The 26,050-nt window shown below is 39.3% G+C and overlaps 4 protein-coding genes and 1 non-coding gene across 6 annotated transcripts in view; 4 read left to right on the top strand and 1 right to left on the bottom strand.

The window, feature by feature from the left end:
- The first annotated feature begins 354 nt into the window (after window positions 1–354).
- On the top strand, window positions 355–1,183 carry LOC122664868 (40S ribosomal protein S30). Its single transcript, XM_043860893.1, has 3 exons — window positions 355–447; window positions 558–695; window positions 1,135–1,183. Exons 1-3 carry the CDS (start codon window positions 444–446, stop codon window positions 1,179–1,181), a joined length of 189 nt encoding a protein of 62 aa, XP_043716828.1. The 5' UTR covers window positions 355–443; the 3' UTR covers window positions 1,182–1,183.
- An 8,369-nt stretch (window positions 1,184–9,552) lies between these two features.
- LOC122663623 lies at window positions 9,553–16,008 on the top strand. Of its 2 annotated transcripts, none has more exons than XM_043859224.1 (4): window positions 9,553–9,815; window positions 9,966–10,122; window positions 10,676–10,804; window positions 15,513–16,008. In XM_043859224.1, exons 1-4 carry the CDS (start codon window positions 9,661–9,663, stop codon window positions 15,534–15,536), a joined length of 465 nt encoding a protein of 154 aa, XP_043715159.1. In that variant the 5' UTR covers window positions 9,553–9,660; the 3' UTR covers window positions 15,537–16,008. The 2 variants fall into 2 exon arrangements, with proteins under 2 accessions (XP_043715159.1, XP_043715157.1); XM_043859222.1 differs by having other exon boundaries at window positions 15,506–16,008.
- Window positions 16,009–16,733: 725 nt separating this feature from the next.
- On the top strand, window positions 16,734–17,159 carry LOC122665678 (glycine-rich cell wall structural protein 1-like). The gene has a single exon (XM_043861827.1). The coding sequence runs from the start codon at window positions 16,734–16,736 to the stop codon at window positions 17,157–17,159; it is 426 nt and encodes a 141-aa protein (XP_043717762.1).
- Window positions 17,160–21,726: 4,567 nt separating this feature from the next.
- TRNAK-CUU lies at window positions 21,727–21,799 on the top strand. Its single transcript has one exon. It is a non-coding gene; the product is annotated as a tRNA-Lys (tRNA).
- Window positions 21,800–22,786: 987 nt separating this feature from the next.
- Window positions 22,787–26,050, bottom strand: part of LOC122665677 (tRNA(adenine(34)) deaminase, chloroplastic) — a 32,383-nt gene continuing 29,119 nt past the window's right edge. The window contains exons 3-4 of the mRNA XM_043861826.1: window positions 23,684–23,811; window positions 22,787–23,178 (exon numbers count right to left, since the gene is read on the bottom strand). Coding sequence (XP_043717761.1) covers window positions 22,902–23,178; window positions 23,684–23,811 — 405 coding nt within the window. The 3' untranslated portion in view covers window positions 22,787–22,901. The remainder of the gene's footprint in view (window positions 23,179–23,683; window positions 23,812–26,050) is intronic.

Below are 26,050 nucleotides of genomic sequence, written 5' to 3'. Positions count from 1 at the left end.
TTTTTATTTGTTTCAAACAGGTTATTCCACTTAAATCAAAATTTGAAAACTAATTAACAAGACCCTATATGAACGAATGTATCCGTACACAATCCGAATACAAACCAAATGAATGTGAAATTATATAAAAGTATTCAATTTTGATTTGTACATTTTATTCTGAACCAAATCACAAACCGAATAAGTTGAACCAGACCGTTTGACACCCTTAACTAGGAAGTTCTAACTCCTAATAAAAAGGTAGACCCAATTACATTCACATGTGCTCATAATACTCGAATCAAGTCGGATTGGGCAGCTTATGTGGGCCCAGCAATTCAATCCCCACAGGGCCACACCAATATAAAGAGTCCCAACCAAAAACCCTAACCCTAAACTTCGATTCTCTGGACAAGTCGCAGCAGTTGCAGTTGCAGTTGCGGTTGCGGAGGGAGTAATCGAATATGGGTAAAAGATCGACCTTGTGGCTCCGATCGTGATTTCTCTTCCTCTTGAGCGGAGTTTTAGCTGGAACTGTATGCGGGAACGTATCTGATGGTTTATATCACTGGTTGCAGGTAAGGTTCATGGATCTCTGGCTCGTGCTGGTAAAGTGAGAGGACAAACGCCGAAGGTGGCGAAGCAGGACAAGAAGAAGAAGCCCAGGGGAAGGGCTCACAAGCGGATGCAGTACAACCGGCGTTTCGTCACCACCGGTATGTCCCTCTAACCTCTTTTCTCCTAGCGAGATGGATAGATTAGAACTTATGTTTCTGTTGGATTCACGATTGCTGGTAAATTAATTGTTGCTGTAGAATACTTTTTCCATCTGATCTTGTTCAATATGAACCCTAAATTTTATCAGCAGGGGAGAGGGGAGGAAATCTTGGAGTGTTAAATTCATACATTTGGATTGTTGTTTGAGAGCTTTAATTTATTTCATGCTTATGTGGTGGTAGGAAGAGGATGTCTATGAATTTTTACTTATCAATGTTATGTGAGAAAATAGATTTTTATCATTTGAAGCTTCGTTTAATTTTTGTACACCTTAATGTTTACTGAACATTAGTTTTCTGGGAAGGGGATGGGAGTTCTCTTTATTAAATCCAATACATCATCAAATTCTGAATCACTGTGTGGTTTCCCTGTTTGCAGTTGTTGGATTTGGGAAGAAGAGAGGACCTAACTCATCGGAGAAGTGATCTCACCATATTTTCAGTTCTTAGAAGTATTAGAATGTTCTTTAATTTTAAGTGAACTGAGTCCTTCAGCCATGTATTTTGTTTTTGGATACTGGATATTTCATTAGCTATGGTGTTCTGTTGGCTTTTTTTTTTTTTTTGGTGTATTTAATGTAGGTTTCAAAAAAGAGCATTGCTTAAGATTTTTGATAATTCTTTGGTGATTCCTATTTTGAAGCTAAGCTTGGATTGTCTCATTCTAAAACTGCCCATTGCATATGTCTGGCAACTTAATTCTCCAAATACTACTGCGAATTGGTCTGTTTTTCAGGGATGACCTTGCCAATTGGGTTTTGTAACCAAGAACATGATCTAATCTTAATAATATTTCAAATGGATTCTTCCCAGCAATCTCTTGTTTTTCCCCTCTCTTCTGTGGCTTATTGTGGGTTTCTCCTTGCCTTCTTCCATATGATTCTCAAGTCTTGTTGCAGTTTTCTCTCGGATTTTGTATATGGAATGGCCCCATTGTTGTCACAGTGTTGAGAACAATAAGCAATCTGTTGAATTGTATATTAGAACAAACCCCTTGCCGTCCTCCGTGCAATCTCGCCCATTGTTGTCTCAGTGTTGAGAGAAGCACATAGTAATGGACAATGTCCTTGTTGATTTATTGGGGGTATGGAGTGGGGTAACAAGATTTAGTCTCATACTCATCAGAGGTTACTGCATGCTTGAATTGCACTTTAGAGGGTTATGTGCCTGTGGCACTTTTGTGGTAAATAGTGAAGTTCAAGGGGCGTTGACCTCTTCTCTGTTGCTTGTTTTAGTACCAAAGCTATGTATAAGCAAATGCTTGTGCATTATGTATTTAGAAAATATTGCTCTAAATACAATGGCATTGTTTGGTTGAATATTTAGACAAACTTACCAAGCAGGTTATTCCTTGCATCTGGTGTAGAAATGATTTTCAGGAAATTGTTTAGATTGGGTCATTTTATTTCAGTCTCAGATATTCAATCAGATACCCTTTCAAGGATGGCATGAACTCCAATATTATGAATAAGTGGAGTTTCAAATCATCCTCAAATAGGTAACCCTTTACGGCTTTGCTCAAGAACAAGCTGCAAGAGCTTGGGTTTCTACCCCTTCAGCGTTTATATTGGGACAGAATCTGAAAAGCAACAATGAGAACTAACAAACTTGTTGCTGATGTTGGATGAAATTTTGATAGGTTAAGATAGTTGATCATCTTGCTAGAATGAGAATGAGATCAAGACAATAGGACTCCAGACCCATCAGCTGCCTCTTTTAATTTCTTTAGTTCACCAACAAAAAGATGCCTCAAGAAGAGCCAAGGATTGTGCAAGTAAAGGAGAACCGAACACAATTGGGCTGGAGATAGATTGCACATAGCAGAGCACCATGGGATCTCTTGGAAGGAAACATGCACCATCTTGTTTGCTACAAGTTATCAAGGGTGGTGTCAGAATTGATTCGCAAAATCCAGTGGTAGTTTCTCTCCGACGTTCAGGATCGTGAGAGTTGATTGTTCCTGAACTAGATCCATTGGCTGTAACATAATCAGAATTTTTTTTTGGGCAATCCTATTAGAGCCCGTTTGGTAACACTTATGTTCCAGAACAAGTGTTTTTTATCTTTATCATTTTTTTCTGTTTCTGTGTTGGAAACATGTTTCTGGTTTCTAAAATGGTGTTTGGTAAACTTGTTCTAGAGACGTTTTTAGAACAAAAAAACAACACAATTCCGTTTGATAAAACCTGTTCTGAAACACCTTTTACCAAATTAATGAATTATTACAGAAATGTCATTATTTGACTAAACTTATTAAAAATAAAATGAAAACATCCATCATGATCATATCATGTATGACTAACCAAAAAGGATTTTGGAGGATTCGAACCACCTTCTCCTTAGAACATGCTTGAGACATGCTCATGTTCCAAGTGCTCTACCAACTTGAGCTAAAGACCCAACAAGTAGAGTTTGAAGTTTACAAGTAACCCAATTCTTGTTATTCATTGCATTCAAGTTACTTCTACAACTACATTTTAAGGAGACCATAGTTTTTTTTACGATCATAAATGAACATCTCTGCATGTTGTGCTCGGGTGTTTGAGTGTGGGCAACAAGGGGTGTGAGTGATTGTGTGAGTGTTTGTATGGGCAATTCAAGACTCGTCATCTCTCTGGTCTTACTGAGGTATTCAACCAAGGATATTTAACCACTATTATATAATCTCTCCTTAATCCTTTGTAAAATTCTGGACCAAATGCTTCCACTTCTATTTCCAATAGTTCTACATAAGCTGCACAGCTGGACAGAGTCCTTCACAAATTGGTTGATTCATTGACTTTGTCTATATGCAGCTCTGTGAAGCCAGTGGAAGTTCTCTTGGTTATGGATTTTGAACCTTTCTCTTGGTTAATATTTTTATCAACCTTTCCTTGGGAATTTTCTGTTGCCTTTCCTTTTCCTCTTTTTCTATTCTGTAAATTGGAATTTTATTCTCAAGTCTGAAAGAGTAATCAGCAATAAATTTCTATACTAATAAAAAATATACTAAGCAACTTCGAAGTTCAAAATTCAGATGCAAGTACACTCCTGCTTTGTGGTCAAAAGACTGCCTAGGATGGGCTTTGGGAGAGAGGTTTTTGTGAAGCTTGGGGAGTTGAATATTGCAAGAAGCAGTTCGATGGGATGACAATTCTGTTTTTAGTTCTAGAATTCCAACCCTCAGTTTTATTGTAGGCTTGTGTTCGTAGGTGAAGCATTGAAGGGGTTTTACAGAGAAGATCTAAAGAGTATCAAGTTGACGGGTAGAGTTGCTGCAGGCAGAGGCAGGGGCGGCATGTAGTTGCCAAGAATGGGCCATTAAGTACACACTGAAGTTTAGCAGGGAGGATTTACATGCGAGCATCATAAAGAAGGAAGCATTCAGTAAAAGAAGCAGAGAAAACCCATAAATCTGTCCAGCAACCAAATATCCATTACTAGTGACCAAATTTTATTCCTTTTTGCTTTTCGTTCTCAGCAATTTGAATAGAATGCAAGGTCTTAAATAGTCTAGAAAGGGGCTTTGAGCCTCTCTGTGTTCAAACTCACACACTCACCCCCACCCCTTGCTGTCCCTACACACAGTCACACACTCACCCACCCCTTGCTGCCCCTACACAGTCCCCTGCTCTTCCATTTTTTTCCCCCAATTCTTCCATTAAGCAACCATAATACAACTCGATCAAACAGATCAAGAACAAACATAATACAACTCGATCAGATAGTAGAATTATAAAAATAATCGCAGAAGAGAGCAATCAAAATTTAACCATGAGCCAAAACCCAGATCTAGAAGCAAATTAAAACCAACTTCGAGCTGAAAAAATCATAGATCAAGCTAGAAACAAAAAGCTGACCTGAGGAAGTCTCTGCTAATCACATGAAAGGGTTCTCTTGAATACCACGTCCAGCATCAAATCCATCTGGCCCTTCTTTTCCTTTCACCGAAATAAATTGACCTAGGGTAAGTAGTATCACTGTATACTCTAAACTAAAATCCTAAAAAAGAAACAAATGAAAACGAAAAATTCCTACAAATATCGAACCTTGGTAAAGAAAAACATCAAAGGAAAGGCAAAGAATGAAGTAGACGGAGTAACCCTTGAAATTTTAAATTTCTAGTGTTATCTCCGAATGTAGAGGGAAATTGCCAGATTCTTACACGCTCACATATGTGCTGAGAGAGAGAGATTTGACGAGGCTGAGTTTTCATTTTGAAAGAAGGAAATAGAAGAAGAAGAAGATGTGGAAGTAGAAGTAGACATAGGGCTTTCACCTAAGTTCGCCGATGGTAAAGAAGAAGCAGAGGAAGCAGGAGTAGCATCAATGGGGGTTCGATTGGCCTTGCTGATGGCTTCGCTGGGTCTCGTTGGGAAGACGATGGCTGTGAGCTTTAGGAGAGGAGTGAGCTTTTGGAGAGGAGAGCTTGAAAATATCGGGCACAAGTTTTTCTTTTTGTCACATTTGAAGTGTTTCAAAAGTACAAAAACAAGGTAACCCTTGTTTCGTCGAGTCGTGTTTTTTTTACCCGGTTTGTTTCATTAGCACATAAAAACAGACCGATGAATCTAAACGGTAGATTCTGTTTTTCTATGTCAGTTGCACAGAAAAAGGCCAAAAATAAGAAACAGAAGTGTTACCAAACGGGCCCTTAACTTCTGGAGGAATAAAATTGTTTTTGGGCAAGAGATTGCTGCCTCGTTGCATCACCTGTGCCAGCACAAAAGCATCAACATGGATATGCTTTTTATTTAATGGGGATAGAGTGAGAATTTTGTGCGCTCTTATGATTGTGCACTAGAAAATTATCCTCTCCCATTCCCTAAAGCTCGGCAGTGCTAGGTGGAGATGCCAACACGTAGCAGCTCGGACATCCAACAATCTGAGCTCATTGACTATTTTGAACTTGGACCAGTGGATGTCCGAGCTACCAGGTGTCGGCATCTCCACCTAGCACTGCAGCACCGAGCTTAGGGAATTGGAGAGGATAATAATCCCATGCACGGACATTTAATCGGACCAGGCAGTGTTCTTTTCCCCTACAATTTTTTGTTTTGAACACTCTCCCTAACTTCCATAATTGCCAGTAGATGAAAGGTGCGAGGTTCTAGGCATGCTTGGTTGGTGTGAGGAGCAAACTTGGAAAATTATCTCCTGCAATTCCCTACCAGGTCCAATTCCCTAGTGCTTGTAATAAGAGGGGTGGGGGGTGGACCCCACCCGGGCAAGGGGTGGAATGGTCATTGCACCCCCTATTAGGGACACTAGGGGAACTGGACCGGGCAGGGAGTTGCAGGAGATAAAGATCCGGGATTTTTTTCCTCTAAGGTTCCCTCACCCATACGGTTGTGAGGTTCTCTTTACGATGTTCGACACGTGTCAGAGAGAAATCCAACGATTGTGAGGTGAAATACACTTCACGATGGTGGTTCCCAAACAACGAGTGACTCACTCTCTCTCCTCTCTCCACTCTTTCCTCAAAACCACTCTCTTCTCTCTCCTCTCTCCACGTTTGAAATTGCAACTCTCACGTCTCCTCTTTCCCGCTCTCGTCTCTCTCCTCTCTCTCTCTATACTATTTCCAAAAATCAATGAAGAGCGCGCCTTGGAGAAACTCCGGTGAAGCCGATGGCTGTTATCCTTCCTTCTTTCTCCATCCATCCGTCCTTGGTGGTTCCATAAACGATATTCCATCCTCCATTGTTTGGATCTTCGATTCTCGATTTAGTCGATGGGAAATCAGTCCCAAAATGCGTGTCGGTAGGGAATTCGCCGCTGCTGATGTTCTCAATGGGAAAATTTATGTCATGGGAGGTTGCTTGGTGGTTTCCTGGGCTCGATCTACTAATTGGGCGGAAGTGTACCGACTGAGCTCGATTTGGGGTGGAGGGGGAGAGCTGCTGTTGTTGATGGGGTTTTGTATTGCTATGATTATTTGGGGAAAATCAGGGGTTACGACGTGAAGGAGGGCATATGGAAGGAATTGAAAGATGTGCAGAAGGATTTGCCCAAGTTCTTATATGGTGCGACGAATAACACCTCAGTAATCCTCTTCCGTCCATAATTATCTTATTATGTCTTAACTAATGGGCTTTCCTTGTTTATTGGATTTGAAATCATTCAATTTTGATTTTGTTGAATCATTCATATCCTCTTATAAAAGTTAGAAGGAAGGCAGGATTAATAGATCAAGCGGAAGAAGAGTGACGATCAATCAGTCTCGCTCCACTACAGGTACTCCAATATGTGTTTGTGTTTTTTTTTTTTTTCAAAAAACGTTTATGGTTGTTGGTTTTACTTGTATGAATAAATAATAATTTCATGTATTAGCAGGTTGCTAAGTTATTAGCATGGCTTTCCTTCTTGATTGTGGCATGGCAATATAAAGTGGTCGTCGTCGAAGAACACCAGCAGTGCTAGTTTCCATAATTTCAAGAATAAATTGGTTGCACTTCGAGAGGACGTCATGACGTGAGATGTGCAGTTTCATTGAGAAATTGCAAACGTGGAGAGAGGAGAGAGAAGAGAGTGGTTTTGAGGAAAGAGTGGAGAGAGGAGAGAGAGAGAGAGTCACTCGTTGTTTGGGAACCACCATCGTGAAGTGTATTTCACCTCACAACCGTTGAATTTCTCTCTAACACGTGTCAAACATCCGTAAAGAGAACGTCAAAACCATATGGGTGAGGGAACCTTAGAGGAACCTATCATTCAATCATTTTCAAAACATAACATTAATATAATCTACCAATATACAATTAGTAATCAGAAAATGAAAACAAGATATCCAATAAGTTGGGATAGAATTAAGAACAAATTTAAGTGAAACTGACTTACCCACCTTGGATAAACAAATGAACTTTTCAAAGACCAATTTTAGAACGGGCTTGATTAATTACATTATTCCAAACCATTTTTTACCTTTCTTACGAACCACATGAGTACCAAGATAGAGAACCATTTTCCAAAAGAGATACTCTAAGAATATTAAACACCTTATTTTGGTTTACAGTAAAATAACTCTTGCTAAAATATTCTTACCAACAAAAAAAAAAAACTCTTACTAAACTGTTCTCCCTCTTGTAACAATTAATTTGTTGTTCAGACAGGTCTTGAAAAAGGTTCAATATATTTGAATGGAATGAGCATCATTCTAGGCCGCTTGGGAAAAATTCAAGGTGTCGTCAACAATTTCCTTAAAGGTTGGTTTGCTTTTGTGTAATGACTTCATCTCTTCCCTGGATTATTTCGACTTTCTCTATCAATACAATTTCCCTTGTTCCATTATTATGAAACTTTGCCTTCTAAAATTGAAAAAAACTTAAAAATTGATTAACCTTTTGAGATTAGTGTGTGATTTGTGTGATTACACTTTCATTAAAAAAACAAAAAAACCTAAACATTGGGTTTAATCTGCAGGGGCTAAATCGGCAAAAAATTATGGAAAAATTGGAATTTTGCCTTCTAGAAATAAAAGACTCTGAAAATTTAGAAAAAAAATATTAAAAAAATGAGAAGAGGTTGACTTGGAAACGTTATATGAAGGAAAGGTCATGGAGTTTGCAATTGCCAGACTTCGTTCATCTCATCCATATCTCCAAGTTCACATTTTTGTAACCGCGATTACAAACAGACGCCAATAGTGTTCAATTTTCTAAACTCGTCCATCTCTCGTATCGTCGGTTCTCATTTTTAATTACTTTCCAGTTTACTATTACGCAATCTTACCGGAGGTGATACTGCCACTGTTCTAGATGACGTTGTCAATGGTGTTAAGATGCAGCATGGAGGTCGCCGGATTTTTGGCAGTGTGTGAAATCTGAAGCATCGGAACTGGAGTTGGGAGGAAACATGGCGTTTGGGGAGGCAAAAGGAAGAAGATGTTAAATTTACATCTTTACCCCCTTTCAAGAACCTAGCAAGTCAATGTATAGAGAACAAAAATGTTATGGTTACAAATTCTGTCTCTTGGTTACAAACAGTTGCACCTTTTGAGTGATATTGTAATCAAAAGAGGGAAAGGAATTTAGTTAGATTTTTTTATAGCCTAAGGAGGAGGAGGAGAGAGAGAAATGCTCTTATAATTAAGTCATATCGATTTTAAGAGTGTCTGAGCTTTCCCAATATCTCGGACGCTCTCTCTTCAAGTGGTTGGTGTTGCCATCGTTCGAGGGAGCATGGCTTGTAATCTTGGATCGGATCCATATCAGTAGAGACCAATCCCGAATCTTGACCAATTCAATACCAATCCAATGGTATGGTGAAAGGATAAAAAGGTAATAAAAATTGAGTTTTTTTTATAAAGCAAGGGTAAATCTATCCGGTCCAGGTCAATTTTGACCGATTGGATACCGATCCAATGGTACGGTTAAAGGTTCTACCAAAAAAAATGATACGATTAAACGGTAAAAAGGTAATAAAAATTGACTTTTGTTATATAGCAGGGGTAAAGCTGTCCAGTCAGATCGTTTTTGATCGATCTAATACTGAACCAATGGTACGGTCAAAGGGTAAAAACATAATAAAAATTGTAATGGTTTTTATTAAGGGTTGATGTTCTCTGTGCCGTAGCGCAGCCTGCACCCAGACACATGGGTCTACCATTCAAGGGGCAGGGTGGTCACTTACTCACCCCCATGTGTCTGGGCGCAGCCTGTGCCCCCGGCACAGAAAACATTCTCCCTTTTATCAATTATCCAATTGGCGTTAAGCCACACAGTCCCGGGCTCAGGGTTTTAGACCTAGGCTAGGCCCTTACAATTTGTTTTGGGGCTCAGAGTCTTAAGATAGGGCCAAAATCCAGCCCCCATCCGCCAATTCCCATAACAGGCCTAGCCCAAAAGCGAATTTGGGCCAGCCCTGTCCATGACCGAAGTTACCCTCTCACTCTCAGACTTTCCCTCTCTCCCTGAACGCCCCAACCAGAATGGCTTCCACACTCTGCAACTCTAATGTCATTCCCTCCATTTCGTCTTTCTGCACCGTCCAGAAGGCTCTTCGTGCTCCAGCCTCAACCTTCTTCTTCTCCTCCTTTAGATTGAGACCCTCTTTTGCAACAATCAATACTATTGGATTCACCAGGTCTCCATCCCTCACCTCTCTCTCTCTCTCTCTAGGGTTTTGGATTTTCCTTTTGGTTCTGGGTCTCTCTTTCTCTGTTCTTTCCGAAACTGGCTCTTCTATTCGATTCTCATTTTGAAGGGTCACGCTTTGATTGGTACTATTTTGCAGTTTGCGAATATCTCATGGAGCAGCGGCGACACCCAAGTTGCGAGCCTTAAAGGACGATGATGTCTTTCAATTTGAAGTAACTCCGGAAGAAGAATCAGAAAATGCGACCATTGCTTCTCAATCTCAAGACAACTATGCGGCTAATAAATCTCACACTGTATTTCATCTCATCTACTCTTCTTTGTCTTTTACATCTTAAACAATCAAATCTGGTTTCGAGGTTTTCAGTATCTGCGGTGATTCATAGCATCTTAATATCAAAATTCTAGATTTGTTGGGTTGTTCTCGTTGCGATAATCTAAATTCAAAATATATTTTGAGTGTTGAAAGCAATTTCCTTTCTGTTTATTGTTGAGGTTTTGGTGTCTTTGACTTCTGATGTTGGACTGCTGTGTGGAGCCTCCGGGGGTATTTTGGTAAATTTCCGGTATAGGTTTTCGCTATAAATCTGTAGCGAGAGTTCTTTCTCTGTATTGCAAATCTGAGAGAGGTGTGAGGAATGAGCGACTGTAACCCTATTCTCCATTGATAGTGAAACAGATCTCATCTCACCATGGACATAGGCAACCTTGCCTAACCACGTAAATCTTTGTGCGCATTGTGTGATTGTGTTTGCGATTTCCATTCTTCTCTGCATCGTGTTAGGTTTTACATTTATATCTTATGATACTCTTTTAATCCTGAATCCAATCCCTTTTTGTTGCCATCAGGAAACAACTATTGACTTAAAGCTTCCTAGGAGAAGTTTGATGGTACACTTCACTTGCGACGTTTGTGGTGAAAGAACAAAGCGCCTCATAAATCGTTTAGCCTATGAACGGGGGACTGTTTTTGTTCAGGTACTTATTCTTTTTCTACTTATAGTTATGATGGCTTTCTTGTGCTGAAGTCTCTCTTGATGTCTTGCCCGGATAGTAGCTCTTATTTGATTTAATTTTTCAGTACAGAGTACCTAACAACTAGCTTCTCAATATTCCTTTGCATGATATTCCTACTCTTTATAGATCCTATGCAAGTATTACATATTATTAGATTCCTATCTTTTCAAGGAGGATGGCAATTGTAATGAAAAATTTGCTGCGAACTGGAAGCAAACATTTGTTTCTAATTCTCACCTTATTTATCAGAATAAGTGCTCTTGTTGATAATTGACTTAGTGGTATAAAATCATCAACGTGTGTCTTCAGGTTTATAGATTTGGATTCTGATGTCGGATTCACTTATAATTCAACAGCTAATGCTTTTGATCTGTCCAAATTGTAATTTTGCGACAAGAAATGCTTTTTTCATGGCCTTTTTTAATAGGGGACTTTGACAAAATAAAAAAACAGAGTATGACATTAAATGATGATCATGAGAATTTCTGTGATGCATGCATATGAACTTAAAAATTGTTTACATCTCTGCAGCAGGTTTAAGAGTCCAATCCATATTAGTGAGTATTGAACAGACATTGGTAGTGTTCAACCTGACTTTAAGTAATATTTGATGCTCAATAGCTTCCAAGATATTTATTTCCCCCTTTTTGTAGCTATGTTTTTTAGAATTCCATTACTAATTGCTATTTAGTACATTAAGCAATATATCACTATTGATGAAAACATAAGTAAGAATAAGAGGGATCCTTCTATCTACCTGGTGATGTATGCTTGGACAAGCAGCAAAACTTTGGATAATACTAAGCAAATTATTTTATCTCGGTGAATCTATGAAGAGAGATCCAATTGAGAATTCCTTAGACAAACTAACACAATAATTTGATGAAGTTCATTCCCTTACCACTGTTCCAATGCCACTTTTAACAAACTAGTGTCTGAAGGTAAGAATGTAGAAGGCATAATACAGCTATGTTGCTGGAGAAAGCACTCTACTTTTGCTTGGTCTCCTAGACGGGCACCTTGGTTGCCTTTTTGCAGAGAATCTAAATGTCTACCAATGTATTGGTGTCAACTGTTACAACCATACATCTGCATTTCTATGTTGGATTTTCTTGACTGAGAAAGCTCCACAATTAAGTATTCTACTTACCTAAGTTGGATAACCACATCAGAAGTGCTTATGTTTGCAAAGAATTTATGATATTCCACATCAATATTATCAAAATTTTAAGGTCATTGTGTTGACACTGATTAAATCAGTGTGTAGGGTGTCTTCAACATCACAAATTAGTTGGCAACCTTGGCCTAGTGCTCGAGTATGATTTGGAATGGAACTCTAGCCTAAATAAAACAAAAGATTACAAGATAAATTCAAATAAATGAATAAACTGCTAATATCCTAAAAAGAGCATACTCAGTGCACAAGGCTCCTGCCATTACGGGGTCTGGGGAGGGTCATAATGTGCATAGCCTTACCCCCGCATTATGGAGAGGTTATTTCCCGACTCAAAACCGTAACCACTAGGTTGTAACGAGCAACCTTACCGTTGCACCGAGTTCTGCCCTCTTAAGTTTGAACCAAAACTAAATTTGGACCCAGCTCATCTCCATCTGGGCTCCCAACGGGTTTTGGGCCGGTCCAACGAAGAGCTCCTGATGTAGATAAGTCACCTGAAGGGTTTATTTTATTGAAAATAAGCTTTAGGTTGGGTCATATATGTATTGGGGCTTTGATCCCATGGGTTTATTTTGTAATTGGCCAATTTAATGAGTCAAAAATATGGGCAGAAAGTAGGAAGATGGGATTTGAGTCTGTTTTCTTTATTGTTTCGCTTTCCTAGTCATTTAGGATACTTATTAGTTAAAGATTGGGTTAGGCCTTTATATAAGTTTGTAAGGGAGACCAGCATTGTACACAAATTTGAATGAATTGAGGCCTAGGGTGAGATGCCCATTCCATTCTCCCATCCCCTTCTATCGATTTTTATCATCAAACTCTAATTCTGCCCTAGCCGATCTTAAGAAGCTGTTCAAGTTTGCTGGAAATTCTCTGCAAGTTGTTAACTTCAATCTCTTCGGTATTCTTATCAATTTCAAGTTGCTGCCAAGTCCAAGATCAGTCACCACTGCAGCTTCAACAGGTTATTACTTTGTGGGATTTTTTCTTTTGGTTATCTTTTGAGATCTCATCATTCTTCTCCAACCAATTTTTGAGATCCCTTGTTCTCTTGGGAATCTCATTGCTCTCTTTCTTGTTCTTTGGAGCTTTTCTTTTTGTTCCTGCCTGGTATTGTTCTAGTCTTACTTTAGCTCCTGTGTCAATTCTCCCACTGTCAAGAAAAACTCGCCCCTAAGTTCTGTAGAACGATAGAAATAAAAGCACATGAACGGGAGCTATCTGCTCCTTGTCTACGACTTGAAGAAAGTCCAAAGTATGAAGCTTTGTTGTTGCATCTATATCTTGAAATATGTGGGGAATGACAAACAAGATATGTAGAATGTTCGCTATAGTAGAGTCTGTTGTTGCCTCACCCACAATAACCGTCTCTTTTCCCTTAACTGTAACTTGTTGTCCCATATATCCGAGCGGTCTTCCTCTTGTGTTGACCCATTTGGCTCTTCCCATGGCTGCATTGTTTGTATCACCTCCTTTAACTCTGAGCGTACTTCATCAACCAATCCTTGAAGAACGAATGTCAGATGCATGTGAGAAGGTTGTAATGTGCACAAATTTCTGTTTCAATCAATGATGCCCCTTCATTCTTCCAACCACTCTTGAGTCAATTTAATAATGCGATGAGAAGATTCAAACACTTCACAATATGCACCATCACAATACTGAGATATGGATAATTCAATGAATACATCATCCTTAGACTCAATGATGATCTTGTTGGTCTTTGATAGCATCTCCAGCACAAACCGTGAGGTGAAATTGTTGCTTTGTTCTTAAAAAAAGGAGTACCCAGTGCACGAGGCTCCCACCACTGCGAGGTCTTCGTGGAGAGGCTGTTTCCGTACTCGAATCTGTGACCACTAGGTTGCAGTGGAGCAACCTTACCATTGTGCTTCCTTTCATCAATAAATAAATTAACGGTCTTTTCATTGGTAAGCAGACTCTAGTCTTGAACACAGATGGACAGGTTTGCTTTGGTGCCAAATTGGTGCGATCCCGTGGTTGAAAAATCCTATTTGGGTTTGCCATGGGCCCACCTTGATACACAATAGCCAATAGTAGGAGGATAATGGTAGTATCGTAAATATCTCAAATTACAAAGGGAAGTGGCAATATTGTAATAAAACAGAACTTTGAAGGACGATTGAGATATTAAATAGGGGAAGGGACAAAAGAGGAATTAGTATTTATTGAATGAGAGCAGGCTTGGAATGAAAGGATAAATATGGATAAATTAATAAGGAGGGGGTATTTTAGGAAATCAAGAAGTAAAAGCTTTTAAACAAAGCCACGACTTGAGATAGAGGTTGTCTTCAACCTCGACGCAACAACCAATGGTGGAAAACAATGACACCGTGAAGAGGAGAAATCCTTACAGGGATCTTGGTTGGACTTGAAACTTCAGGTGGAGGATCACAGGTCCCTACCGTCTTGAATGCAACTACTGGTCTTCCAAAACAACAAGTGAAGGAGGAGCATCCAAACACTGAATCTAACCCTAGCATAAGCACAGTTCAGATTTGGTTATCAGTTTTGGGTTGCATCAAGGAAGTGTCTGTTGGTAATGAAACTCCAAGGGTTTGGTGTGAAAGAGATGTTTTCCTTTTACCCTAACCTCAAGGAGAAATAGAGAGGGGAAGAGATACCGTAGGCCAAGGAGAGGGCCTGCTGTTACCGTCTGGAACAGAGAAAGGAACATTAAGAGAAAACAACAGATAGTAAGAAGAAGAAGAGATGAGAGAGCGAGAGAGAGGGGGGGGGGGTGGGGGAAGAGGATGACAGCCAAGCTGCCCTAAGCTACACAAGCTACTACCAAACAACTCAATCTTCCATTCATCAAATCTGTCCAAAGCGTTGAGGACAAGCATATTAATAAAAATGAAATTGAAGTTTCCTAATTGTAGTCTAATGCTGAAATAGATGTAAAACCTAATTCCATTGCCTAATTATATAACCCAACCTAAAACTACAATGGAATCAAACTCAGAGACTAAAAATGCAATGGAACTCTAGCTTAAATAAAGCAAAAGATTACAAGATAATTCCAAGTAAATTTGTAAATTACTAATATCCTATTAGACCAAAACTAAATTTGGACCCGGTTTGTCTCCATTTGGGCTCGCCAACAGCCTTGGGCCAGTTGAAGGAAGTGCTCCTGCATCATCACCTTTTTGTTGTCGCCTTGCATCTAGGCCCCCTCCAAAGCCTTGTATCACCTAGATGTTGTGACAACTATGCTACCCTGAGAATCTAAATGGATTCATAACCAAGTCTACCAATTTACTGGTGTCAACTGTAACAGCCACACCTATCTACATTTCTATGTAGGATTTTCTCCCACTGATAAAGCTCCACAATTAAGTATTCTACTTACCTAAGTTGGATAACAACATCAGAAATGCTTATGTTTGCAAAGAATTTATGATATTTCGCATCAATATTATAAAAAAAATTTAGGTTCATTATGTTGACAGTGTTTAAATCAGTGTGCAGGGTGTCTTCAGCATCACAAGTTAGTTGACAACCTTGGCCTTGTGCTTGAGTATGATTTGAGGGAGGATATGGAGAAAGATGCGAATGAAGATCAATTGTGACACTGAAAATATTTTCAGCATATTTTATGCGATTCTTATAATGGTTTCTTCCTCTGGAATTTTCGACTATTCAGCAATGGCGGTATAGTTGAAAATGGTCAGTTGATATGGCTGATACAGTTCAGATTGGCAAGTCCCCAGAGTCTGCCAGTTTAGAGTGAAAACTAAATTTCCAATCAACCAGCTGTGTTTCTCGACTCAAGCTCCAGCTGGGAGCACTTTGAAGAGTTAACTGTTGGTTAGTTGCAATGGTGCCCCAGCCCCGGGTGAAGTGTTAAGATTATTCAGATTTGAATTTTTTGGTGTATATTACTGCTGTGAGTGATATATTAGATTGCACTGCTTTCTAATATTAATAATTCGTTAGAATGAATAAAACAGCATTCCTCAATCAACGATATCATACTGTATTGGGTTCTCATGTTTTCTGCATTCAATGCAACAATGGTGGTTAGCATTTTAAATTGCAGTAATTCTGTCAGATCGATTCCAAGGCTGATTTGTTACTTCAACCAATAAACTATGAAATGGTAGCATTACCTACTTCCAATTAGTTCACTCTGGCACATAAAATTATCTTCTTTCTTATTTTCCTTAAATATGAACATCTGCAGTTTTTGTTTTCTCTCCTGTTGGAAATAGGAATATACATGTATAAAAAAAACAAGTAGTGTAAAATATATTAATGAAATTTAACCCATAACTGCTAGTGCAACAGGAATAGCTAGTCCAAGCATCATGAACCTTCCAAATAGCCCTTCCTGATAGACTGCAATTCCTCGGCTCTGCAATTGAAAGAGACAAAAAGGTGAGTCCACAGATAGAATATGTGGCAACTTGCAGCAAAATAGAATAAATGGCTGTTTGGGAATGTTTCCTGGAAGATTTCCTGATCTCTAGTGTTGATAGAAGCGAAGATCTCCATTATCAGGAATATACAAAGCATTTCCAGAGAGCATTCTCAAACTATGCATAGTTGTCCTGAATTGTAGAAAATAATGCTGCAGATACTGTGAATAAGAGAAAGCTTTAGCTGGTCAGCAATAATACCACATCCAGAATTGGTGGTGATTCAGGTGCTAATTGATGCTCTGAGCCTGGAGCAGGAGCTGGTGCCAGTATGCTTGGTGGGGTCAGTGCCGGTGTTGGTGCATTCTTCTTACTCTCCGAAGGAATTGGTGCTGGTTTGGGCACCAATTCTGGTGCTGGTGCCTGCTTCACTGGTGTAGGTACTGGCGGTGGTACTGTTGGTGCCACAGGTGGTGGTGCTGGTGCTGGTGCTGGTGGCTTTTCAGATTTAGGTACTGGTGGTGGTGGTGATGCCGGTGCCACAGGTGGAGGTGGTGGTGGTGCAGGTGGCTTTTCGGATTTAGGTACTGGTGGTGGTGGTGATGCCGGTACCACAGGTGGAGGTGGTGGTGGTGGTTTTGAAAGAGCTGAGGGAGGTGGAGGTGGTATACTTGAGTTTGAAGGGGTGGTAATTGCGGGCGGCTTTGGTACAGCAGGTGGAAGTGTCAAAGTTGCATTTGCCGGAGTTTGCGCATAGGAATTACTGATCTGCAGACAAAGGCAGGCTAAAAGGCAAGCCCACCACCAGGAATTCATTTTTTGCAGGTGGAAATGGAGAAGCAACCATCAATAGCATTGATACATATGCAAGGGAAGAGGGAGGGACTTTGAAATTAAAAATGTTCTGGTCAACTTGGAGGGAGAGATGTTGCCTTCATAAGATTGGACATCCCTACTAATAATTGGGAAAACCAGTTTGTATTGTGGGAAGGGAGAGTACTAGAGCTGGGCCAGCATTGGACTTATTAGATTGCCCAACAATTTAAAGATTACCAAGATAATGGGATGCAAGTAACGCATGCAAGTATTAATAATCATCTGTTTCTGTCAGATGGTTAGGGAATCAGAATTGTTCAAACTCTTAATATTTTACCCCAATTCTGAATATGAAAGTAACCCTTTTTATTTTTTCTGTATTTTCTTAGGACCAGCATTGTATTCGATTAAGACGTGTATTCCAGTATTCCCCTATTTCCCAAGTCGATTAAGACATTTATTCTTCCTTCTTTTTTTTTTTTTTTTTTTTTTTGGGAGGGGGTGGGTGGGTGGGTGTTGGGGAATAATTACGCACCAATGTCCTCCAATTCCTCACATAGGAGCGGAAATGACCACCTTACCCTACCTTGGGCAGTGTGTTTGGGTAGGCGGTAGGATGGTCATTTCTGCTCCTATGCAAGGAATTGGGCGAATTGGAACACGTAGCAAGTTGGAGGGGATAACGATTTGCGGATGGGTGGGGGGAGTTGATGTATTTCCAATAAATTTATGAGATCTCTTCTATTTTGGGCCAGAAAACACAAATTTTATTAAGAAACACCGAAATTGAAACTCCATTGGGGGTGGGTAGAGGGAAATCAATTGACATACTAAAGGATGGTCGGCTATCTCACGAATCGTTAACCTCTCCTGTAATTGCACGGTGTAGCATTGCATCGTGCGGCACAATAGAGGCCATGTAGCACAGTGGACCTCACATGGTGCACATGGCCTCTGCAACCGCCATACGATGCAGTACTGCACCGTTCAATAACTGCATAGGACAAAAATTCCTACCTCACCCATCACCATACATTAGAAAGAGGGAAAATCTTGTTGTAATTGGTTACACCAAGATTGAAATTTTAGTTTTTAACCCTTTGACTTATTCTTTAAAGTTATTTTAGTCATGGGCAATAAAAGATTTTAAAAATAAGTTGAAATTGATTTGTTATTATGTCATTTTTTAAAGTTGTCATTATCCATGTGAAATGATAAGATTACCCTCGTATTAAATAAGTTCTTAGTTCACCTATTTGGTGACGACAATAAACATCCTCAGAAAAATATAAAGATGATGTCTTTGACGCAAGGAGTGAGCATCCCTAATACAACTACGATGTGTAAACTAAAAAATAAGAGTAGCCCAGTTCAGAGATCATGGTTCGTGATCTCGGTATTGGCTGAATCGGATTGGATCGGTATCGGATCAGCCGATACTTATCAAGATCCCCCAAATTCAGGCAAATATGACACTTTTGTCCATGTTTTCTTATAAAACAATTTTTTATTTTTTTTTTTACATTTTTACCCCTGTCCATACAGTTGGATCGAATCAGTATCAGGATCGGTCTCATGCCGATACCGATCCAATCTGACCAAAATTGGCCGATCTGATCCGATACCTCAAACTATGCCAGAGATGCATCCACCATATTAAGGGAAGTTTTTTTTTTTGATGAGAAAGGAAATTAATTAGGAAGATTGCAAATTAGTATACTGTTCATACAAGGTGATTCCATCTTAATAGCAAGGTGAGCCTTAAAATAGTCAAGTGTTGAAGAGAGATACTCTCAGCCAGTAATATACCATCTCGGATTGCCTCAACCTCCATAGTAGAGAGGCAGAAAAGAGTCCAGATCGTATCCTTGTACAAGGACATGAGTTGACACCCTTTATTTATTAAACTCCGTCACCGCTCTTTCTTCTTTCCCATTTATTTATTAATTTCACTTTATTTTTTTGATGAAAACAAAAGAAATTACTTAAATAACCGAGAAAAGTACATGATGTTTAGCTTGCGCATATGAGGCAAGATTCCTAGCCATAGCTAAACAGGAGTAGTCTTTAAACGGAGTAAAAGTGACATCGAGAGTCCTATTATTAATATACATTAAGTCCTTAATAAAATACCAAGGCCAGGGTTTTTTAGTTGGAGATGGAAGAACATCAGTGATCGATTGGTTAGAACATCATATTTTTTTAATCTTCAACCCCGTGCGAACTGCATGATCCAGACTTAATTTGATACTGTATAATTTTGATTCCAAAACCGTAGAAGACATAATATACACAGCAACTAAGAACAAAAATCTTCTATCCATCAAAAAAAAATATTAATCTCACTTTTATTATCCATATGAATTGTTTATTTATTTTAAATTACTTTGATATTAATAAAGATTAAATAAAATATTAGTAAAAATTGTTATCGAATCAATATTGTTTTCAATTGATATACCAATGCGAATTGTTTATTTATTTTAATTTTTTATTCAATTCCATTGTAACCTCTCTCCAGCCAATACCGATGCGAATTGTTTGATTAAGATGGTCCGTTAACGATACCCTACCCCATCCCATCGACTCGTGCCCCACCTCATTTGTACAAAGAAGGTTAAGGAAAGCACAGATTTAATATTTTATTTTTTTAATCTTAATTGATATCGTCAGTCATGTAGCATTATCTTATTTGTTGTAGTACCTTATTAGATGAATAACGGTCAAAATCGATACTGATTACTAAATGGACTAGGTAACAAGAGGGACTGCAATGAGATTAAAACAAAAAAATTTACATAATAAACAATTTTTTTAAGAAATAATAAACAATTAAACATAAATAAATATTTGAATGACATGAATGAATATGGACGGCAACTCATGACGTTGAACAAGGACATGATCCGAACTCGGAAAAAGACAAAGTTGTTTCTTGATTTAATCTTTAAAAGAAGAACCCTCAAACTCGTGCACATCAGATGAGGAAAAGGATCTTATCCCGCTGTGGCGGGAGCTGCACCTGTGGAGCACCACTAAACGACAAGAAAAATAGGGGTAAGGTAGTCATTTCACAGGTGGGTCCCACCTGGGCCCAACAAGTGAAATGACCACCTCCCCCTTGTATTCAGGGTGGGTTTTGGTGCTGCACAGTGCAGCTCCCGCCACAGCTGCACAAGATCCAAGTCCATCAGATGAAGAGGAGATGTCCGCCAACAAGATATCGCAAATTGACATTGCACCAAAGTGTGGATCACTATTTCAAGAGCAGGACCATGGATAGTATAAAAATGATTTAGAGATCATTTCCTATAGAACAGAAGATGATTAAGGAGTGGTCACCTTCAGAGGTTATTGTAGTTGCTGAAAATGCCTTCCTGGAGTTTGCCTCAGTTAATCTAGGGAGGGATGTTCAGCCTTCTGGACAGGCCGGAGCCACCCCCCTGTTTCCTCATCTTTGGGAACCCCCCTGGTTGGTGTTATCAAGGTAAATTGCGATGCTGTTTTACCAAGAGGTAAATCAAAAGGTGGTCTGAGTTTGATTTTCAGAGATCATAGGGGAGCTCAAGTTAAAACACAGTCCATTCCTCATGCTTCTGATTCCATTATTCAAGGGGAGGTCCTTGCAATTCGTTGTGCTATGTTGGCTGTGCTTGAGTGGGGTTTTGATAGCATCCTTGTGGAGTCCGACAATAGGGATGCGGTTTTGTCTGTGGAGGGCAGGCTAACCCCGGTGGTGGAAGTTGAGGACCTGGTTGCGTATATCATTAGGCTGATCTCCTCGTTCTCCTCGGTTGTTTTCTCTTTTGTTTCAAGGGTTATGAATATTGTCTCAGATACCTTGGCCAGGAAAGCTCTGTCTCTTAGATGTGTGACAGATTGACCAGATTCCATTCGATGGCTTCATAACCTTTGTATAAATGATGTCACTGGTTGTACACCTCCCCCCCCCCCCCCACCCCTTTCAATAAGATCCACCGTTACCAAACAAAAAAAAACAAAAAAAATGATTAACAACTAAAGCATTTGAGCCACACCGCAAAATAAAAAAAACTAAAGTTTTTTGAATTAAATAACAATGATTGATCCTTCAAACAGTTTATTAATCCGATCGGCCGACTCGTCGGCTCCTTGTACCAAAAAAAACCTAGTTGCCAAGAAAATACCAATTTTGGACCTATCTTGATCGATTCCAATCCAATCCACTCCAATTAGAATCTGTCGTTTACTGATATAAACGTAAGACGTATAACCTTTGGGACATCATCTCAACCGAAAGAAGTTTTACCCCAACAAAAAAAAAAGATCTCAACCGAAAGAGCGGAAACCCTTCCCTTGATAACCTCATTCTGTCGATCATACACCAGTTGGATAAGGGAAAAATTTTCTGGGAGGTTGGAGCTGTGATGCTTTAAGCCTATGAGCTTATGAAGTTTCCTGGTGTCATTGTAACTCTGAGTTACAAATATTATAATTTGATTATAAAAGTCTCTGTTTTCAGATGTAAAGCCCGTCTAGCTCAGTTGGTAGAGCGCAAGGCTCTTAACCTTGTGGTCGTGGGTTCGAGCCCCACGGTGGGCGATTAGTATTTTTATTTTGCACACGACTGCCCTTCTTATACAAAGCTTCGAAAAAGGCCCTGTTTTGCCATTTGGCAATGGCTTATAAGGTTAGATTAGCACTTTCCCAGGATAAAGAGAAGGCGCAGGGCAGCTCTTATTCCATTGGTTTCACCTTCTTCTAATGCCTGATGATTAATTGCAGAATATCACCAGTGAGTGCTTTCTGTGATGAATCTTTGATGAAGAGGAGATGAGTTCTGTTCTCTACTCCCTTATAATGAACCTACCCTGATTCTTTTCACATGGTCACAACACAACAAAGCATGTCCAAATAGTCTCTTCAGTTTTATAGCACAGGGGGGGAGGGGGAGGGCAATGATTCTGAATTATCAGTCTCTGCATATACTGTTCTGATACCGATCCAGATCGCCCTGTATCAGACAGATTTATCCTTGGTTTCAAATTTAAAAAAAAAGGGGTTTTTTTCACTTTTTACCCTTGGTCCTTACCGATCCACCGAGACGGGATCGCTTTTGGAGCAGGATCAAGGACCATTGATATTGAGACAGACTAGGCGATTCCACCGATTCCTAAAACCATGTATAGAACAGGATTTTGGATGTTACTAGCATGTGAAATCTCCCATGCCACACCTATTGGGGCGCAAGAATCGGTTTCATCAATAGAAAGGTCCACATTATCAGAGAGAAATGAGTGTCAAGAAGGAGAGAGAGTGAAAGCATCCCCACATTGGACACAAGGGGAACTATTTCCCTATTGTATTATAGAATTAAAGATCAAATAGTACAGGACCTTTAGATTGAAATTCTGCATTTGGATAGAGGCATGTGGGGCCTACCTTTACACTCAATTTAGATTAAAAAAAATTCACATGATTGGGCCGATATAATGACTGTTGTGCAACTGCCACCCCCTTCTCAAATTTCTTCTTATTGCTCTGAAATAGTAAAGGTATCAACCCCACCATCCGATCAATTATTTTCAATGTTAGATACACCAAAAGAAAATATTTTTTAAAATACATGATAAAGAATAATATAATTTCCAACATAATTTTACAGTTTTAAGGCAAAGAAGAAGTAATCTTTACTTTCCTATCGTTACAAGCAGAACATGATGCTAAACATATCATGTATCTTGGAAAAGAATTTTGATGGATGGGTTGAAACAGGCAGGCATGGAGGCTCTGGTTTAGGCTCTGGTTTAGGCTCCTTTTTCATTCTCCTTAGATGGAAGAACTGTTGCATCACCTCTGCGCACTCTGTCTCCAAGACCCTTCGCCGGATCGTAATCTTTGGGTGAAATGGGTGGATTGGCCCAGCAGGTTGATTCGTCAGATCTGAACGACTTCCTCCATCACCCCCACTAGGGAATAGCCTGCAATACAAACTTATATCTAAGACCTTTTGGACACTGTTCTACTTACAAGTGACCTGTTTATTAAGTAACCTTTTTCTTAGTTGAACTCAATTCAGTTTACAATGAATCAAAAGCCCTTGAACCTACACTGACAAACGATTGATCATATCTATCTGACCCATCATTATTTGGATAGATCGTAAAGACGCAGCTCCCCAGCCCCCACCACACCCCTCCCACAAAAAAAAAAAAGGGAAGGTCATGCATATGCAAGAGACCTATGCCAGACACATGGAAGGTTGGCCGTTTCACATCTTTCTAATAATGTACATGCTTAATGTCTTACTGCTAGACCACTTAGACAAATGTAAGCAATCTACCAAAGTGGATGTCAAAGAAGGCAAAGATGGAAAAAGAAAGAAAGCTAGAATTAGAAACAGAACCAAATTCCCAGCAGAGGAACAGTCATGAGTTACCCTCAAGATTATACTCTCAAGAAGGTGACTTGGTATGCATTACATACCTAACCCAGCTGCCATCAGCACCAAGAAGCTTGTTGGGAGCTCCCCATACCACAGTATCAATTCTAGCTTGAAGAATTGCGCCAGCACACATTGGACAGGGTTCAAGTGTTACATAAAGAGTTGTATCCTGAGAAGAAGAAGAAAAGGGAAGAGGGGGGGGGGGGAGAATCATGAGTTCTGCAGGTAAGCACTGGAAACTTCGTTGTATAGAACACAATTTATAAAGAAAAGAATAACTTAATGATTGATCTCTTCATCTCATCATTACTCCCACAAACCAAATCATATGTCCTATTTAACAATTTGTGTAATAAAAAGAAGCACTAGTTCTCTCGGTATAAAGAGACCAAGTGCAAGCCTCATTTCTTCCTGGCATAAAAAGGATTCAAAACTAAAGCTTTTCAATCACATTGTCAGGCCCTCCACTAATACTTACCTTTGTTCTAAAAAGATCCCGGGGCCAAGGGAAATGGTGCTATGAGTGAAAACTACCAGATCAGCAGGCTGGGACTTCCAAGCATATTGAAGTCGCACAATAGACTAGAGGCAAGACAGTTAAGATCTCAATTTCTTTCCATGTAACAAGAATACCAATATAATTTTCACAACAAATGGGTGTCAGACAATGCGTGTCCATGATAGACACTAAGACCCATGTTCATAAACTACCTAGATTTCTTTAGATTATCACACATTAAATAGTGCACTCTTCATGTGAGTCATAGGCTAGGGTGGGTCATCATCTGCATTGATTTACTATTTTTTTTTTCACGAGCGGAGGATTGTTCATCACTTTGTTACTTGGTTGGAGGTAGTTCCGCCCAGTGGATCTGTTATGCATTTCTTGGTTGTAGATGTTCCATGTTGCTTTTAAGTTCTTCCTTTTGAGCTGTTGTGAGCAGGTTTGCAAGTGCTTGTCTACATTCTGTGATTCATTAGGCATTCTCTCTATATCGAGTGTTTGTATCCCTTATTCCCCTTTAATGAACTACTTACTAAAACTTCTTACCATGGTATATGATATGAAAAAGCCCAAATTTCCATTGGACGTTTCTGTGTCCAGCATGGTGCAATTTGGTGAGATATAATTTTCTGACACACAGACCAATGCCAGATGTTATAGAAGGATCATTTGAACAATGTGCGAAACAGATAATTCACTGGTGAATACAAAAATTTATCAGCTCGGAACATATATATATTTGACAGAGTGAAACATATACTATCATATTGGAAGTCAGCAATATCATAACACTATTAAACTTCCAGTTATACAATCTGATGTTTACCTGCAATTAAAATCTTAAATAAGCACTATCCACTTATGCTGATCCTTCTTATATAAAACGATCTCCATATTTAGCTTATTCTGTTAACATCCCAATCCCAACGATACTCAAAAGTAAATCAAGGGGGAAAGCTTTTCTTTGCTTTTACAGAATAGTAGGTTATGTCATACATTAACAGGTATACACCTAGACATGTAAAGAGAAATAATTAGGAGCAGACACATTACTATCTGAATTCATACTCGATTGGATAAGACTCAGACTCTTTGATGATGGTGCGGTGACAAGTGTAAGAACTATGGGGGGCCAAGGTAGTGAATTCCCAATTACAATTGGGCAACATCAAGGAGTAGCTTTAAGCCCTTATTTGTTTGCACTTATCATGGATGATTTAACCAGAGACATTCAACATGAGGATCCTTGGTGTATGCTTTTTGCTGATGATATTGTTTTGGAGGATGAGACAAAAGCAGGGATTAACACCAAGTTAGAGTTATGGAGATCAACCTTAGAATCAAAAGGTTTTAAGATGAGTGGAACGAAGACGGAATATATGGTGTGTAACTTTGGTTACACTAGGACAGATAATGTGGTGGTGAAAATTGATGAGAAGGAGATTCCGCAAAGTGACTATTTTAGGTATCTTGGCTCAATCATAAAAAAAGAAGGTGATATAGAGGATGTTGTTTCACAGAGAATTAAAATAGGATGGATGAAGTGGAGAGGTGAGTCTGGAGTGTTGTGTGCTCGGTGTATTCCTTTAAAATTTAAAAGAAAAATTTTATAGGACAGTCATACGACCGGATATTATGTATGGTGCGGAATGTTGGGTAGTTAAGAAGCATCATACAGATAAACTTAGTGTAGCAGAGATGAGGATGTTGTGATGGATGAGTGGCAAAACTAGGATAGATAAAATAAGGAATGATCATATTAGAGCTGGTTTGGGAGTAGCTCCAAGTAAGCTACTAGAAAGTCGTTTGAGGTTGCATGGCCATGTTCAACGGAGGCCTTTGGATGCTCTAGTACGGAGGAGTGATTTGATTCAAATTGAAGGAACTAAAACAGCCAGGAGCA

Source organism: Telopea speciosissima, chromosome 6 (genome assembly GCF_018873765.1).
Source record: "Telopea speciosissima isolate NSW1024214 ecotype Mountain lineage chromosome 6, Tspe_v1, whole genome shotgun sequence".
NCBI lineage: Eukaryota > Viridiplantae > Streptophyta > Magnoliopsida > Proteales > Proteaceae > Telopea > Telopea speciosissima.
This window is presented reverse-complemented; position numbering and strand designations above follow the sequence as displayed.